The sequence below is a fragment of the Antedon bifida genome, chromosome 8, assembly GCF_963402885.1.
Source record: "Antedon bifida chromosome 8, ecAntBifi1.1, whole genome shotgun sequence".
NCBI classification, from domain to species: Eukaryota; Metazoa; Echinodermata; class Crinoidea; order Comatulida; family Antedonidae; genus Antedon; species Antedon bifida.
This window is the reverse complement of record NC_136233.1, coordinates 23,136,450-23,156,006: the sequence shown is the minus strand read 5'-3', so window position 1 is coordinate 23,156,006 and position 19,557 is coordinate 23,136,450. Positions and strand designations below refer to the sequence as shown.

Sequence of the window (19,557 nt, the reverse complement as noted above, 5' to 3'; positions counted from 1 at the left end):
ATTATCTAATTATTTCCTCGTTAACAACCAAAGTTCGATATATAAACATTTAGGCATATGACTCTTCAAGATGCTCGGCATTATTTGTGGTGTATATTAGTTTAAAAAAACCCATTAGGGCCAAACAATAATGAAATTGAAATAACGAATTAATAATTCGAAATTTCAAATTCTGAAAGTAATATTATTTTTGTTTGGCCCTAAGGGGCTTTCATATATAGGCCTAACATTATAGACCTATGATATCATAAAGATGTAATTAATATGGGGGCTCATCGGTAGGTAAACGAAAATAACAGTAATATAAAGGATTTACCTCAAAATTTATTATTTTTCAATAATATCAAAAGTATTTGTAATATATAACGTAAAACTACTTTAATTTTTGTTTCTATAAAAAAATAATATTGTACCTTATATTGAATTAAAAATATATTAAATGCAGGAATGCATGGCTACAATAACAATGAGGAATCCACACCCAGCCGAGACGCAAACATGGACTCGCATGTTGTTATTAAATAAATAACAAACTAAACATTGTTTCAAATTACAAGCTTGAATCGAAGCGCTAAAAACGAACTTTATTATTTCACTGTAGCTTACATAATACTAGAGGGTGAGCTCGCTTCGCTCGCTCCCCCTCTAGGAAAGTGTAGACGATGGTTCTCGGAACGATAATGAAAATTATTGAAAATTCTTGACATTCGTAAAACTAAACCTACTCTGTTTCACAGTGTCTTAGATGATTAATAACATTTTAAAGTAGGCCTATGTGTAATGTTTGGTAGGGCCCTTATAGGGCTGAGGTGGGGAGGTGGAGTTCATTTGAGGGAGGTGCTTATTCAAGGGATATGTTTAATTTTTTAGTTTTAATAATATGGTAACATTTATAATCAAATAAAATCCTCTAATAGATATATGAAAAGTGGTAAAAAAAGAATAACAAATGCTTGGTAAATTGTAGATAACAGTGCGATGAATTCGACTACAAATAGTATCAGTGTGTTACTATAAATATATATATAATACAATATTGTTTGTATAAATGTGGATGGGCGTTTATTAGGCAGTTGGTTATGTTTGGGGGGGGGGGGCGATTATTATTCAAAGTGATGTTTTATTGGGGAGGCGTTTATTAAAATAAATGTCAAATGCTTGGTAAATTGTAGATAACAGTGCGATGAATTCTACTACAAATAGTATCATTGTGTTACTATAAATATAATACAATATTGTGTGTGTAATTGTGGATGGGCGTTTAGTTGATAGTTGGGTTTGGGGGGTGGGGGCGATTATTATTCAAAGTGATGTTTTATTGAGGCGTTTATTAAAATAAATGTCATCCTAATAATTAATACATTATTTAATTTAAACATCTTTTGAAACTAACTTCCGCGGCAAGAAGACGTTTTAGACGGCTTGCAACATGGACAGACGTCCCGGTCTTAACGGGACACAGATAGCCTACAGTTATTCCTGCCAGCTTACTCAATAAAACTCTTGTCATTGGTCAACTCGCTTGCGTTGCGGCAATGCATAGATTATTTATCTGTGTGTGTTTTAGCCAAACATCATATATAGGCCTAAACATATCGGAAATTTAATGTTACATGTATAGGTATGATATTTTTCACCGATATTATATAAAATGTGAAAAAAATAATTCCGTTAACCGACATTAAAATGAGAAGTTAATTCAACCAAATTAGGTGCTGATATGCCGTACTCATTCTTAGATTCACTGTCATTACTTAATGATTTAAGCTTTTAAAAATTGTCGTAAATGATGGAACATCCTATTATAGACCTACGTATAATTTTACTGATATGTGTGCTTATTTTCTTTGTATAACATAGTTTTGTAAATTGAAGTAATGATTTAATACGTGTTGGAATATTACATAGTTAGTCGCGCATTAGTAAGCTAAGTTTAAAAGTATTGAACACAAGAGTAAGCCTATCTGTTCCGTCTTTTTCTGTGACACTCTCATACAAACAAGCGAACATCCTGACCACTTCGTCTGACCCAGGGTGAAGTCTTTCAAAATAAGCCAGGTCAGAACTACCGACCCGACCATCCTTCAAAATCAGGTTTTCTTTAGACCACGTGTTGAATCCATCTTTTGACAATTGAACAGAGAATACTGTATCTTTTGATGCCGCTCTCATTGAGCTTGAACGAATACCCCAGGAGGGTGAGTTTGTGTTGTCTTCCAGTGATGCCTTGAAGCTCACCATACCAGCCTAAAATGACGAATATTACAATAAACATTACAATCTAAAATCTACGTAGGTTAGACAATTTGAAGATAGTATTTACGTTCACTTCATAATGTTACCATTATATCAAGAATGGCTAGGACCTTGCGTTTGGAAGATGCATGAATTCTGACCCTTTTACATCATAGTAACTATTACAGACAAGAAGACTAATAAAACACATTTTAAAATAAAAATATCATTATCATATCTAACACCAAGATTTATACAAGGTCTTCATTATTATTATTATTATTGTAATGTTGTTCGATTTATAAAGCGCTTATACAATCAAAAGATTGTCCCAAAACGCTGAGAGAAAAAACAGAAAGAAATTGAAAAAAGATGGGTTTAAACTGATAGAGGATGCATTTTTAATAGGGTCAGGAAGATTGTTTAGGAGCCGCAACTGCAAAAGCTCGATCACCATAGGTCTTAAGGCGGCTGGGTGGAACAAAAAGTGCAGATGCAGATTAGTGGTCGACCTAAGAGATCTTTTGCAAACTGAAGATCTACGTATAATTAAATATTATGATGGTGATTTGGCGTGAAGAGATTTATATGTAATTATTACCTGTCTACCCGGAGTTTGAAAGCTTTCAAAGTTGTTCGTATCTTGATATTGTTTGTTGCCCGGATGTAGTGACGACGCGGCCCACTCGTCAATTTCATCAGTTGTCTCAAGAGGCTGGGGAAATGTTCCGCGTCCTGAACAAATAGGACGCCATTCCATTCCGTCCTTACCACCAGTTAGAATAACAGGCGTTAATACGTCTGAAAAGGGACAACTTTCTCTCAACAAATTTTTAAGTTTTTAAGCTGGATATTCGTATTCAGTAATTGGGTATTATGAAGACCTGTAAAACTACCACGACTAATTAACACCTCATGTTCATGTTTTGTTACTACTATATTGAATGATATTTTTCCAGCATTTATAAAGGATCAAGGATTTCTTGTTATAATTGCTAAATGTGTCTTACTAGTTGATTCAGTCCGAGTCAGTCTCCTGTGAGCCGAGCTTTCCAACTTAGAAGCGAATCCATTTACTATTAATGTTCCTGTGGATAATTTAATTCCGTGGCCAGTATCTGATAAGGAAATAAAATACAGACAATATATTCAGGCCATACTGAAACAGAAAATCCTCTTTAATTTCCTCAATGAAAATTAGTTTAGATTCATAGATCGTGTCAATGAGTTGAAGGCATTTTGCTTATTTTCTGAAATCCAGTTTCCTTGTGAAGAGACAATGTCCCAAACTATGACATTGAAAAAAGGTCACCCAAATCGAACTCGAATCTTACTTTTTAGCAATACATTGTAAGCACACGTTTTTCTTTCTGTTGAATTATTGAAATATATGTAGAAATATTTTTGTTTTTTGATTTTTTTGTTGATTCGTGGCACATTCTGGCCATACTTCATCATCACGAACGCTGAACTTCTGCGCACTTAACAAACTTTTCCAATAAGAGCGATTACTGGTGCATAGACGTATTTATTTAGTATCTGGTCATACTTACATAATTCAAAATGGCGCGGTGGTGGGCGTGTCAAATTCTTTCCTTTCTTCCCATTATCGTTGCTCCATGGGAAATGCTGCTTAACCTTTGACCAGGTTCTTGCACCATTTGTACTATGAGCTGAGAATAACTGCCAATTTGGTGCCCGCTGGGACCTCGTCTCACCCCCCGACGTGAACTTGTTAAAGAGAACCACGATATGGCCGAGTCGTTCACTGACCACGATGGGGACTGGATTCTCTGGCCTACAAAACAAACACCATCAATTTAGAGATCTGTTATAGCTTATAATTATATCGTCTGTGTATTAACTACTACAGTATGTAGGCCTATAATACTTTTATACTGGTTGCTTCCATTGCTTAAAGTAAATTGTAAATTATATTAATCATAATTATTTATATACATGATGATGTAGTCTGTAGGTTATACCTGAGAGAACAGTTGCGAATCGAGTATAAAATTATGATTGCGAAAGAAGAAATGATGAAAGAAACTAACGAAAAAAAAATAGAACAAAAGTGAAGGAAATAGTGTAAGATAAAAGAGAATATGACTCAGCAACTGTTAAATCATTTGTACCATGTTATACGTTTACTTCCAGTTTGGTTCGTCTTCAGGTCCCCTGTGTTTTCTTCTAGATACTGGAGGTTGATCTCCTCAGAGTACACAGTCACGTGTTGCTTCTCCCATTCTATCGTACGTGAACGCACTAACCCCCTCAGCGATACAATACTTCTTGTTTCGCTGGTTGCCGTTCTACGACGCTTTTCACAAAATGCTATTATATGGTAGCGTTCACCTTGAATAAATGAGATCAGGGCCGGCCGCCTACGAACAAAAAAATATATTACATTACGTTTAAACATTCTGTATATAGACTTATGCATCATATGAATACACTTATGATGAATATACTAACTGTCTCACTACTGCTTGCTAAATATGCAATTTAATTTGAAATAGTATAAATAAAGTAAGAGAACTACTATTTGATTGACTGCTATAACACCGAGATAACGTACCTGTATGACGTCATATTAGCTGATGATTCTCGATGATATGGAAACAATCTCACTTTAAAAAAAATACAAATTTGATTAGCGAAAGTTCAATTAATCAAGTTCAAAGTATACGAAATATAATCGCGTATCTAACAGAATCGATTACCTGGTAACGTGAGTACACTATCCCCAAACGAAGACGTCCCGTTACTCTTTCTGATGACCTCACACTCATAACAGCCCTCGTCACCAGAAACAGGATCTCTGATCCTTAGACGTCCTATTCCAGTCGAATGTACTGCATAGAATCTGTCACTACGACACGGCTTGTTACTGGAGACTAGGAACACTTTGGTGCCCTGTGGAGTGATCTTGTGCCAGTTCATGTTGGAAACCGTTTCGTGTTTTGGGGTGTATTTACAGATGATATCAACACTTCTATCTTTGATTTCAAACGCGTTCACGTCGTCAACTGACACCACAATTTTTGCTGAAATTAACCAACACATAAATATTGAAACATTTAGCACGCCTGCGTCAACTTTGTGTGTATCATCTAGGATGTCACTTGACGATTTTGGACACAAACAAAAAGTTGCTAAATTATAGGACCTACTGGGTTAAACTGTTTCAGGTCACGTGAAACTTATTTGTAAACCTTTAATCTTAACGGTAGTCAACCGACAAGCTACTTACGAGCTACAGTGAATGTGGTAGACACCTTAGCCGTTACCGACAAACTACTTACGAGCTACAGTAAATGTGGTAGACACCTTAGCCGTCACGAGTCCAGTCGTAAACACATAACATGTGTAGTTCCCCGAATCTTCTATTTTGACATCAGAAATGTTAAGACCACCAGATCCTTCGTTCATAAAAGCTTTGTACTTTCCTGATAAAACAATACATTTATTAGTATTCCTTCCACTACACTTTATGCTAAATATTAAAATAATGATTTCTATTATTTCCTTTGCAAGTGATCTGAGAGAACACCCCTTCTACGACGGAAAGAGTAGAAGTGTAGAATGTGTAGAAGTTATTTTGGTTAAATCGAAGGGAAGAATTTTATTTCACTTTTTCCTGCTTAAATCATGTGTTTGATTGTAATATGCAGTTCTTACTCTAGTGTTACAAATTAACAAATCCCTTCTTCTCTCATTTTTATTAGAGCTCGACTTCAATGATTCTAGGCAGGTAAATGTCGAATCTTTGTCGAACCACATACTAGTTATAACGTGTCATGTGATGTGTCTACTGGTACAGTTGTGTATTTTTAACAGGCTGATTTAATATACAACATTTTAAAAATGTACCTTTATTTATCTTCAGATTTTTAGTACAATCCAGATATCCGGGGGCTTTTCGCTTAAAAAGAGAGAGATGATAATTAGGTACAATGTGTAGGCTTAAGTATGTAATTAAGTGAGTAGGCCTATAGTAAGCATTGCAAATTTAAAAAGGAGCTAGTAACAGAAATAGTCTACTGTCGCCCAGCAGTTAGAAGGATTCAACAAACAAATACAAATAATACAAAGCATAAAATGAGGTTTTATGGTGACCAGCGGTCACCAGTGGGGCAACAATGAGTGGCTTTGTTACCTTCTCTTTCTTCTCAACAGTAGCACATTTGTTAACTATGGTATAGACGGGCTCGTTGCTACTTGATGACGACGACGACGCAGTGTTATTAGAGCACATTATCAGGCCGGTATCTCCACGTTTGAACTTCAGCGTGTTAATTTTCATCATCCGATCTTCTTTGTCATTCGTCGCCAAACTTTAAATAAGAAATTAGACAAATTAACCGTGATAGGTGACACTTTTGTTTCATTCTTATACGACATATAGTTATCGTTTTATCTGTATTTTTTTATCAAATATAAACTCTCTTTTTGCAACTCTTTTTTATTTTGTATTTATCTTGCACGAAACCTGTTAAAACCGGTTAAAACTTGTAGGCCTACGTGAACCTGATGAGGAACATGATCTATGTAAATACTAATGTCTAATTAGGTTACTTCTGATAGGGTTGAGAGAACTAACATAAATGTATTCATGAGTATTTTATTACAGACAAATAAAAATACATTCATTGTGCTTTATATTCCAAATAAACCATCATCACTACATAAGTCAGGTTTCTAGTTAGTATGAGACTAATTTGTAAATAAGTAAATGACACTTTGACATTTTAAGGAATCGTTTTATCAAAAGTCAAACAAAGGAATCAGGATGCACAAATGCGGAAATCAGAAGAAAATAACAAAACTGAAAGTCGCCAAATGGGAAAGCAAAACTTTGATAACAGTTTGTATATTACACGCGCCGAAACCGAATCAAAGATACCAGAAAGTGTTTACAAATGTATATAAGGTAATATAATTGGAGTCCATTCCCCACTAGATAGAAACAAATATAACCTTTATTATTGAATTGATGAGTGTAGTACGTATTCACAGTATATAATATAATGTCCTTTGGATACTCAGCCCTAAAAAGATGTTTTAGTTTGAGTATTCACACAAAGTTAATATAATTTAAAAGTGATTTACTGTGTTTTTTTTATCGAATGTTACTGTTAATGTTTTTTATTTGGATTTGCGACTCGCCTTCATGTTACTTTTACATCAACTATGAGAAGTACTTACTCGGCGTCTTGTGTCTTAACGGGTACATCTAAAAAATAAATATACAGTAGTAACAGTACTATGATTTTAAGATAATAACAAAGATGATAATGATGGGCCTACTCAAGAATGATGATAATGATTTGATACAATACAATGATGATGATGATGATGGTGATGATTATTATGATAATGATGGTGATGATATTATGATGATGATGACGATGATTATGACGATGACGATGACGATGACGATGATGATGATGATAATGATAATGATGATGATTATGATAATGGTGATGATGATAATGATGATGATTATGATGATGATGATTATGATAATGGTGTTGATGATAATGATGATGATAATGATGATGATTATGATGATGATGATTATGATGATGATGATTATGATAATGGTGTTGATGATAATGATGATGATAATGATGATGATTATGATGATGGATATAGAGGTGAATGATTTATCTGATGACGAGACGATGATAATGATGTCATAATCTCCTTACCGACTGAAGGACTAACATTCGCATAGGCTGCTTCATCTTCGATAGGCCTGTAGGACATTCTGTTATCATTCGCATAGGCTGCTTCATCTTCGATAGGCCTGTAGGACATTCTGTTATCATTCGCATAGATTGCATTCTCTAAATCTACCTCATTTGTTCTGGAAATAAAATGTTAACAAATTGTAGTAAATATTATTCTAATTGAAACATAGAACATCGTATGCATGTGATCGTACATTCTTTTTAACATTAATGTTCTTACCTTCTGTTTTCCCTAGTTTCATTGATTTCTGTTTTGGAAAAAAAAATTAAACTTTAAACAGAATGGATTAACAATTAAAAAGGACAATTATTAGGCCTATTACATTTTGCTTTTCTATACTAAAAGTCAACACATGACAATATTACATTTTATTTTTCTTTAACAAAACATTACCATTATTTGAGTCGGTGAATGGAATCTCCGCTAATATATCACCAATGGGCTTGCCGTCGTCATCGGTTCGATACCACCGCATGTATGAGAATACCTGGTTTGGTGGTGTTAACGTACACTTGATGGTGGCATTGGAATCCTCCTCAGCAACTGTGCTTTCTAACACCAATGTGACGCCCGTATTCTTTACTTTGAAAAAACCTACTCATAAAAAAGTTGACTTACAGAAGGTGAATGATGCGCAAGAAGGGACAAATAAGATGAAGAATTGAGATAAAAGGGGGGACATAGAAATACGGAGTATGCCTACTAATGTACACATGTGATCAGTATATCCATTGGTGAAACGTACTTATTAGACTTAAACAATTCTGTGCGACCTTAACTTATATAATAGTATCAAGTTATTTGATTTTGTTTCTACTGACTAAAAGACTAGCATACATATTTTTCTATAAAAACAAAATACTACTGTACAATGTATTTTAACGCATATTTCAACCAACTCACAAAGATCGAAGGTTAACGATACATTTTTCATGAGCGACAAATAAATAATTAAGTATGCATGCTTACCTTTTGTAGAGCACACTAATAATGCAGAGATAATGATGAACACGGATATCAAGACAAGAAGAACCGGCGAGTAGATATCAGTACTGTAGTCCATTTTGTGTTGTCACAAGTAACATTTAGTTACCAAACAGTTTTTGACAAATTTCAAAACAAGTAGTTCATCAAATAATGGAAAAAAGCAGCAAAACGCTTACAGATAAATTGTCACAGTACGAAATTGCGATACATACGGGAAGAACTGAAATACTTGTTTCTGTTTGTAATCGACTGATACTTACATTAATAGACAAGATGAAAACAAAACTTGCCATGAAACTAAATTAGTTATGAATAATAATATTGTAACAAAACTAAACGGTTTATATCATATCACTATAATAATTTAGACAAAGGGAAAAGTGAAAAATAATTTCTGTTGTCAATGTTCTTGTAAAAACCACTTTAAATGGATTTCGACCAAATATTCACCATAGATAGACCTTAGTCCACGGACGAATCCATTAAATGTTGACCCCTGTCACAGGTTGCAACACTCGGATTGCACTTTTACTTTTATGCGTTTACCATTTGTATGGTTTTACCAATTGTTTACGAGCAAACTAATTTGCCTGGTGGTGTACCAAAAATAAGTTAAGAATACATCTACTTCTATTTTTTTGTTTGACAATAACATTTATTTTATCGATGCAAGTTTTAACACAGTAGTAATGTTATATTTGAACCTAAAATCTGTTGATGTGAATGAGAGATAGGTGTGGTCATCTCATGAGAGGTAGGTGTGGTCATTTCATGAGAGGTAGGCGTGGCCATCTCATGCGAGATAGAGTTGCCATCTCATGAGAGATAGATATGGCCATCTGATGGGAGATATGCGTGGCCATCTCATGAGAGATATGCGTGGCCATCTCATGTGAAATAAGTGTGGCCATCTCATAATATAGGTGTGGCCATCTCATGAGAGATATGCGTGGCCATCTCATGAGAAATAGGCATGGCTATCTCATGAGCGATAGAAGTGGTCACCTCAGCAGACCACCTTAAAAAATCTTTAACTAACTTACTTACAACCTGAAAATGAGGAATCACCATCCTGCTAGTAAATGAATAAGTCAACTATTGTAATTTCTGACACACTTTGAATGGTGAAAAATAAATTCTCCACCTGGATGCATTTTGAAACAGTCGACAAAATGTTTTGAAAGAGTTAAAAATAGTGACTATGGTAATCTTGAAAATAAAGTGTATTACTTGTATTCCTTGGTGATATCCACATATTGTCCATCTGGGCATTGGTCGTAATAATCAACTATAGGTGGCGTTTCCGTTGGGCCGTACAAAACCAACGAGGACATCAGGTTATTATCTCTTTTTAAGGCAAGTTCATACAGTTCTTCCGATTCATATCTCAATTCTTCCAGCGCTTTTTGTTGCGATTTTCGCATAGAATCAATATATTTCATGTCTTCGCAGTGTTGTTCTAACTTGAACTTTGACCAGGTCTTTTGTAGCAACGCACGTCTTTCATTCTCTTCGTACGTTATTTCTGGTAAATTTCTCTTCCTGAAATCAATATAATTTAGAGATTATACCAAAAATTCTGATAATAATTTAATGTTTAACCAAATGCAACAATCAGTTTTTAGTAAACCCAAGATTGCCTAAACTACTAACAGATAAGATAATAAGATTTATAAAGCGCACAAAGTGCTCAAGGCGTTCAGCTTTTTCTTAAAGAGTGCAATTGTTGAGCGATGTGATAGACATATGAACACAAACAACTAAACACAAAGCTTTAGTTGCAAATAACTGCTCTGTTCTGTTTGGCCTTCAAAATCCAATTAATTTTATTATATTATAATTGTACCTTTTCTCTTGCGTTAGTTTTCGTTCTACGCTAAATTCTGCTATTGGTTTCAGTTCAGCAGCTCCCATCTTGTTTTGAACTTTCTTTAATCTTTTTATCATACGATGTTTTCTCATAATTTCTAACCTAGGATCAGCCCTCTTTTTTTTCTTTGGAGGTTCTGCACTACAAATTCAAACAACATTTATTACTACATAAATTAAAATCTGCTCAAATAAAATAAATTAATAATCATATTTTTATTTATTTAGGCCTATACTACTAATTAAAAATATTGTTACATAAATTACTATTATTATTTAATAAAAATATACAAGTAGAAAAATACAGTAAAAGTGAGGATCTATAATCTCACAATTCTTTGTATAATTATAATTAAAGGCCTATAACTTCTATAGTCAGAACAACTATCTACTAGGGCCTACTAGTACTAGCCTAGTGCAAAACAAGTAGGCCTAGGCCTAGGCCTATACTTACTTGAGAATTTGTGTAAAACGGAATGCTAAACCTCCTGTTTGTGTATGAAAATGGCTCCCAGAAAAACTTGGTAAACCATGTGCAACTCTAAATAAAACATTATTACGATTGTTTTAATAAATTGGTTGTCGGGGCCAATACTATCTTATTGGGACGAAACGACCTCATATTAAATGATATGATGATATGGTACATTTTCCGCCGCAAAATAGATACCGTATTCTAAATCGCCGCCTATCTACGCTAGGCCTGCCGATTAAGTATGTACTATTCTTCAGTTTCACTTATCAAAACGCAATTACTTTTTATAAAATTACTTAGGTATCTTCACTTAAATAATTCATTTGGTTGTATTTAACATTTCTACAATACCTAGCAGAATTTAGTAGGATCTTTGAAATAAAAGATGCCATGCTTTTAAGCCACAGGCGAAACCGGTGTCCTTTCTAGCCTCGACGAGTAGACTTTCTTACAGACGTAGTGCAGCATGTGTATTCTCGAATCGACCAGTCTCTTTGCCTACAAATTTGAGGTATATTCGAGGTATATTCAGAGCGTCATTTCGGGCATTTCGACATAGAGCATTCTCTACTTCTACGGAGCGCCATTTATGCCTTTGTTTAGTTCCCTAATAGAAATAGTACTACGGTAACTGGTCCAGTGGACCAAATTTAGCACCGGTGGAGTCACTAATTTTAATATCTTTTCTTATGTTAATACACTGTTCTCAAGTGGACACAATTTGGAGCCAGGGGAGCACAGTGATACTAAAATAGAAAAAAGTCATTGAATTTTAATATCTTTTCGTATGTTAATAGTAATACACTGTGCTTAAGTGGACCCAATTTGGAGCCAGGAGAGCACAGTGATATAAAATAGAAATAAGTCACTGAATTTTAATATCTTTTCGTATGTTAATACACTGTGCTCACGTGAACCCAATTTGGCGCGCGCGCCAGTGAGCACAGTGACATAAAATAGAAAAAAGTCACTGAATTTTAATATCTTTTCGTATGTTAATACACTGTACTCAAGTGGACCCAATTTGGCCCCAGTGGAATACAGAGATATAAAATAGAAATAAAGTCACACAATTTTAATATCTTTTCGTATGTTAAAACACTGTGCTCAAGTGGACCCAATTTGGCCCCAGTGGAGCACAGTGATATCAAATATAAATAAAGTCACTTGGGATTCAATATTTTCATATGTTAATACACTGTGCTCAAGTGGCCGGGTGATCTCAGCTCCAGTAGATTGGGTTCGAACCTCTACGGATATTTTTTAATGCCGGGAAATAATGAATATTGTTTTTTATTTTATTTTGAAAAAGAGATATTTTGAGGGTTAAACAAGTGGACTTGTTGCATGGCATTATTTTCCATTAAATAGACTGCCATAAAACATCGAAGAGAAGCCCATGTGCTCCTTCATTTTTAGTACTCTTGGGTGGGCTTCTTTTTTCACATGAAGTTCCTTTCGAGATTACTTTTGCAAACTAAAAGAGAAGAGCTGCTAGGTTCCCGCCCGGGAAATGTTTTATTTACATGATTTGAACAATCTTCTAATGTAAAGATTAACATCAAAATTTAACAATGTGACGTTTTCACCGCGAATGACTAACTTACCGTCTTCCCCATAATACACATACACAAACTCATTTGCATAACAACGCACGGCATAACAAACTGTTTAAAATAGAGCTGTAAGGTCCCCGGAAATGACGTCTATTATTTTTTCAAACAACATGTATATGAATCTTCAGTACCCCACCATGCTTAGGGCTGAGCAAAGACAATTTTGAAAAACAGAGCTGCATAGGTTCCCGTCTGAAAAAATGGCACTTTACATGATTTGAAATTATATGAAACAAGCTATATAAGACTCACACCAGGACAATAGAGCTTGTCCGCGGAAAGTGCACCTATTCATTGAAATATGAAATTAATTAATATTAAGTCTCCAGTACTAGCCCATCGTTGGGACAGAGCTAATAATGAAAATAGAGCCCAGAATTGCACTTATACTTATTACTATACATTAATCACCTATGATAATTATGATAATGTTAAAATTTCAACTATCCAGATGCGACTTCTAAATTGTAGGTGGGGTTTTCTACTTTAAAACTCGACTTCGTATATGCCTAAGGCCTAGCCGGCGGCAAAATGAGTCTGAGCTTCGAAATTGGTCTAGAATTCGGAATATTTGCAAATGTTCTATATTTTATCTTATTTCACTCTCCATTAACCCCATACAAAAACCATTGGGAGACAAAACTATCTGTTTAAAACATGTTTAATCTGGGACGGTGCGGCCATACACACCAACTACCATAAACGTGTATTCATAATATATTACAATACAATATCTTGCATGAATCGGACATTTCACTACCAATGTATTAGCAACATTGATTAACAAAATCAAAAATTAACAGTGTGGCGTGTTGACCGCGAATGACTAACAATAGCATATTTCCCACTACACCTGCACAACCATTGCATAACAACGCACGGCATACCAAACCGTTTCGTACACCTGCGATGAAAATAATAAATTCAATTTCTTTTTAAATTGAGGGCGGCAAACATAAAATTTACGAGATCAAATACAGGTTGAAAAAAAAAATTATATAAAAAAAAAGATGTTAAATGTGCTCTCCCTGCCTCAGCACTAAGGCCCTGCCACAGCCTTTTGGGGTCGTTCCCAGCACATCACCAGATGCATTGATGTTGTCGCCTCATGATGTGTGGTGGAAAGGGGGACGTATAATCTGTGAACCCCAAACACAGTGGTCGCATACCTTTAACTCTATTCCACCGACCAGCGTGGGAATCGAACCCACGACATACGTGTTGTCAACACGACGCTCAGGCGACTGAGCTAACTGATCATTTTGGTTTTAACAAGATTAATAGGATATTTATGACGTAGTGTTGAATTACGTAATATACGTATAAATAGACTATTATCAGCTGTTCAGGCATGTATTACTTTGTGGCTTAACGGGTAATGCTCAGGTTTGGGTACTCTCAGTTCTAGTAGATTGGGTTCGAACCTCTACGGATTTTTTTTTTTTTTTTTTTAAATATTGAATATTGTTTTTTTCTTTTATTTTAAAAGAGAGATATTTTGAGGGTTGTAAATTGTCAGGCCTAAACAAGTGGACCTTTTTTAAAATCAGAAACAAAGTTGCATGGCATTATTTTCCATTAAATATACTGCCATAAAACCTCGAAAAGAATCCCATGTGCTCCTTTATTTTTAGTACTCTTGAGTAGTGGGCTTCTTTTCCACATCGAGTACTTTTCGAGATTACTTTTGCAAACTAAAAGAGAAGAGCTGCTACTCCCGTCCGAAAAATGTTTAATTTACATGATTTGAACAATCTTCTAATGTAAAGATTAACAACATCAACATTTAACAGTGTGGCGTGTTGACCACGAATTAACATGCCTTGTTCCCCATAATACACATACACAAACTCATTTGCATAACAACGCACGGCATAACAAACTGTTTAAAATAGAGCTGTAAGGTCCCCGGAAATGACGTCTATTATTTTTTCAAACAACATGTATATGAATCTTCAGTACCCCACCATGATTAGGGCTGAGCAAAGACAATTTTGAAAAACAGAGCTGCATAGGTTCCCGCCTGAAAAAAATGGCACTTTACATGATTTGAAATTATATGAAACAAGCTATATAAGACTCACACCAGGACAATAGAGCTTGTCCGCGGAAAGTGCACCTATTCATTGAAATATGAAATTAATTAATATTAAGTCTCCAGTACTAGCCCATCCTTGGGACAGAGCTAATAATGAAAATAGAGCCCAGAATTGCACTTATACTTATTACTATACATTAATCACCTATGATAATTATGATAATGTTAAAATTTCAACTATCCAGATGCGACTTCACAATTGTAGGTGGGGTTTTCTACTTTAAAACTCGACTTCGTATATGCCTAAGGCCTAGCCGGCGGCAAAATGAGTCTGAGCTTCGAAATTGGTCTAGAATTCGGAATATTTGCAAATGTTCTATATTTTATCTTATTTCACTCTCCATTAACCCCATACAAAAACCATCGGGAGACAAACTATCTGTTTAAAACATGTTTAATCTGGGACGGTGCGGCCATACACACCAACTACCATAAACGTGTATTCATAATATATTACAATACAATATCTTGCATGAATCGGACATTTCACTACCAATATATTAGCAACATTCATTAACAAAATCAAAATTTAACAGTGTGGCGTGTTGACCGCGAATGACTAACAATAGCATCTTTCCCACTACACCTGCACAACCATTGCATAACAACGCACGGCATACCAAACCGTTTCGTACACCTGCGGTGAAAATAATAAATTCAATTTCTTTTTAAATTGAGGGCGGCAAACATACAATTTACGAGATCAAATACAGGTTGAAAAAAAAAATTAAATAAAAAAAAAGATGTTAAATGTGCTCTCCCTGCCTCAGCACTAAGGCCCTGCCACAGCCTTTTGGGGTCGTTCCCAGCACATCACCAGATGCATTGATGTTGTCGCCTCATGATGTGTGGTGGAAAGGGGGACGTATAATCTGTGAACCCCAAACACAGTGGTCGCATACCTTTAACTCTATTCCACCGACCAGCGTGGGAATCGAACCCACGACATACGTGTTGTCAACACGACGCTCAGGCGACTGAGCTAACTGATCATTTTGGTTTTAACAAGATTAATAGGATATTTATGACGTAGTGTTGAATTACGTAATATACGTATAAATAGACTATTATCAGCTGTTCAGGCACGTACTACTTTGTGGCTTAACGGGTAATGCTCAGGTTTGGGTGCTCTCAGTTCTAGTAGATTGGGTTCGAACCTCTACGGATTTTTTATTTTTTTTTTTTTAAATATTGAATATTGTTTTTTCTTTTATTTTAAAAGAGAGATATTTTGAGGGTTGTAAATTGTCAGGCCTAAACAAGTGGACCTTTTTTAAAATCAGAAACAAAGTTGCATGGCATTATTTTCCATTAAATATACTGCCATAAAACCTCGAAAAGAATCCCATGTGCTCCTTTATTTTTAGTACTCTTGAGTAGTGGGCTTCTTTTCCACATCGAGTTCTTTTCGAGATTACTTTTGCAAACTAAAAGAGAAGAGCTGCTACGTTCCCGTCCGAAAAATGTTTAATTTACATGATTTGAACAATCTTCTAATGTAAAGATTAACAACATCAACATTTAACAGTGTGGCGTGTGTTGACCACGAATTAACATGCCTTGTTCCCCATAATACACATACACAAACTCATTTGCATAACAACGCACGGCATAACAAACTGTTTAAAATAGAGCTGTATAGGTTCCCGCCTGAAAAAATGGCACTTTACATGATTTGAAATTATATGAAACAAGCTATATAAGACTCACACCAGGACAATAGAGCTTGTCCGCGGAAAGTGCACCTATTCATTGAAATATGAAATTAATTAATATTAAGTCTCCAGTACTAGCCCATCGTTGGGACAGAGCTAATAATGAAAATAGAGCCCAGAATTGCACTTATACTTATTACTATACATTAATCACCTATGATAATTATGATAATGTTAAAATTTCAACTATTTTTTTTTCAAAATTGTCTTTGCTCAGCCCTAAGCATGGTGGGGTACTGAAGATTCTTATACATGTTGTTTGAAAAAACAATAGACGTCATTTCCGGGGACCTTACAGCTCTATTTTAAACAGTTTGTTATGCCGTGCGTTGTTATGCAAATGAGTTTGTGTATGTGTATTATGGGGAACAAGGCATGTTAATTCGTGGTCAACACGCCACACTGTTAAATGTTGATGTTGTTAATCTTTACATTAGAAGATTGTTCAAATCATGTAAATTAAACATTTTTCGGACGGGAGTAGCAGCTCTTCTCTTTTAGTTTGCAAAAGTAATCTCGAAAAGAACTCGATGTGGAAAAGAAGCCCACTACTCAAGAGTACTAAAAATAAAGGAGCACATGGGATTCTTTTCGAGGTTTTATGGCAGTATATTTAATGGAAAATAATGCCATGCAACTTTGTTTCTGATTTTAAAAAAGGTCCACTTGTTTAGTCCTGACAATTTACAACCCTCAAAATATCTCTCTTTTAAAATAAAAGAAAAAACAATATTCAATATTTAAAAAAAAAAAAAAAAAAAAATCCGTAGAGGTTCGAACCCAATCTACTAGAACTGAGACCACCCAAACCTGAGCATTACCCGTTAAGCCACAAAGTAGTACATGCCTGAACAGCTGATAATAGTCTATTTATACGTATATTACGTAATTCAACACTACGTCATAAATATCCTATTAATCTTGTTAAAACCAAAATGATCAGTTAGCTCAGTCGCCTGAGCGTCGTGTTGACAACACGTATGTCGTGGGTTCGATTCCCACGCTGGTCGGTGGAATAGAGTTAAAGGTATGCGACCACTGTGTTTGGGGTTCACAGATTATACGTCCCCCTTTCCACCACACATCATGAGGCGACAACATCAATGCATCTGGTGATGTGCTGGGAACGACCCCAAAAGGCTGTGGCAGGGCCTTAGTGCTGAGGCAGGGAGAGCACATTTAACATCTTTTTTTTTATTTAATTTTTTTTTTCAACCTGTATTTGATCTCGTAAATTTTATGTTTGCCGCCCTCAATTTAAAAAGAAATTGAATTTATTATTTTCATCGCAGGTGTACGAAACGGTTTGGTATGCCGTGCGTTGTTATGCAATGGTTGTGCAGGTGTAGTGGGAAAGATGCTATTGTTAGTCATTCGCGGTTAACACGCCACACTGTTAAATTTTGATTTTGTTAATCAATGTTGCTAATACATTGGTAGTGAAATGTCCGATTCATGCAAGATATTGTATTGTAATATATTATGAATACACGTTTATGGTAGTTGGTGTGTATGGCCGCACCGTCCCAGATTAAACATGTTTTAAACAGATAGTTTGTCTCCCGATGGTTTTTGTATGGGGTTAATGGAGAGTGAAATAAGATAAAATATAGAACATTTGCAAATATTCCGAATTCTAGACCAATTTCGAAGCTCAGACTCATTTTGCCGCCGGCTAGGCCTTAGGCATAATACGAAGTCGAGTTTTAAAGTAGAAAACCCCACCTACAATTGTGAAGTCGCATCTGGATAGTTGAAATTTTAACATTATCATAATTATCATAGGTGATTAATGTATAGTAATAAGTATAAGTGCAATTCTGGGCTCTATTTTCATTATTAGCTCTGTCCCAACGATGGGCTAGTACTGGAGACTTAATATTAATTAATTTCATATTTCAATGAATAGGTGCACTTTCCGCGGACAAGCTCTATTGTCCTGGTGTGAGTCTTATATAGCTTGTTTCATATAATTTCAAATCATGTAAAGTGCCATTTGTTCAGGCGGGAACCTATGCAGCTCTGTTTTTCAAAATTGTCTTTGCTCAGCCCTAAGCATGGTGGGGTACTGAAGATTCTTATACATGTTGTTTGAAAAAATAATAGACGTCATTTCCGGGGACCTTACAGCTCTATTTTAAACAGTTTGTTATGCCGTGCGTTGTTATGCAAATGAGTTTGTGTATGTGTATTATGGGGAACAAGGCATGTTAATTCGTGGTCAACACGCCACACTGTTAAATGTTGATGTTGTTAATCTTTACATTAGAAGATTGTTCAAATCATGTAAATTAAACATTTTTCGGACGGGAACGTAGCAGCTCTTCTCTTTTAGTTTGCAAAAGTAATCTCTAAAAGAACTCGATGTGGAAAAGAAGCCCACTACTCAAGAGTACTAAAAATAAAGGAGCACATGGGATTCTTTTCGAGGTTTTATGGCAGTATATTTAATGGAAAATAATGCCATGCAACTTAGTTTCTGATTTTAAAAAAGGTCCACTTGTTTAGGCCTGACAATTTACAACCCTCAAAATATCTCTCTTTTAAAATAAAAGAAAAAACAATATTCAATATTTAAAAAAAAAAAAAAAAAAATCCGTAGAGGTTCGAACCCAATCTACTAGAACTGAGAGCACCCAAACCTGAGCATTACCCGTTAAGCCACAAAGTAGTACATGCCTGAACAGCTGATAATAGTCTATTTATACGTATATTACGTAATTCAACACTACGTCATAAATATTCTATTAATCTTGTTAAAACCAAAATGATCAGTTAGCTCAGTCGCCTGAGCGTCGTGTTGAC

The 19,557-nt window shown here is 35.2% G+C and overlaps 2 protein-coding genes across 2 annotated transcripts; both read right to left on the bottom strand.

Moving 5' to 3' along the window:
• Positions 1-1,092: 1,092 nt before the first annotated feature.
• Positions 1,093-9,154, bottom strand: LOC144849937 (uncharacterized). The gene is made up of 15 exons (XM_078707069.1): positions 8,962-9,154; positions 8,386-8,586; positions 8,212-8,239; positions 7,950-8,107; positions 7,444-7,471; positions 6,395-6,572; positions 6,109-6,160; positions 5,541-5,684; positions 4,959-5,282; positions 4,814-4,865; positions 4,371-4,619; positions 3,789-4,033; positions 3,246-3,353; positions 2,837-3,036; positions 1,093-2,247 (listed from the first exon to the last, which is right to left on the bottom strand). Exons 1-15 carry the CDS (start codon positions 9,053-9,055, stop codon positions 1,909-1,911), a joined length of 2,400 nt encoding a protein of 799 aa, XP_078563195.1. The 5' UTR covers positions 9,056-9,154; the 3' UTR covers positions 1,093-1,908.
• A 224-nt stretch (positions 9,155-9,378) lies between these two features.
• LOC144849708 (large ribosomal subunit protein mL40-like) lies at positions 9,379-11,826 on the bottom strand. Its single transcript, XM_078706720.1, has 4 exons — positions 11,675-11,826; positions 11,303-11,389; positions 10,826-10,990; positions 9,379-10,521 (listed from the first exon to the last, which is right to left on the bottom strand). Exons 1-4 carry the CDS (start codon positions 11,713-11,715, stop codon positions 10,206-10,208), a joined length of 609 nt encoding a protein of 202 aa, XP_078562846.1. The 5' UTR covers positions 11,716-11,826; the 3' UTR covers positions 9,379-10,205.
• Between the last annotated feature and the right edge of the window lie 7,731 nt (positions 11,827-19,557).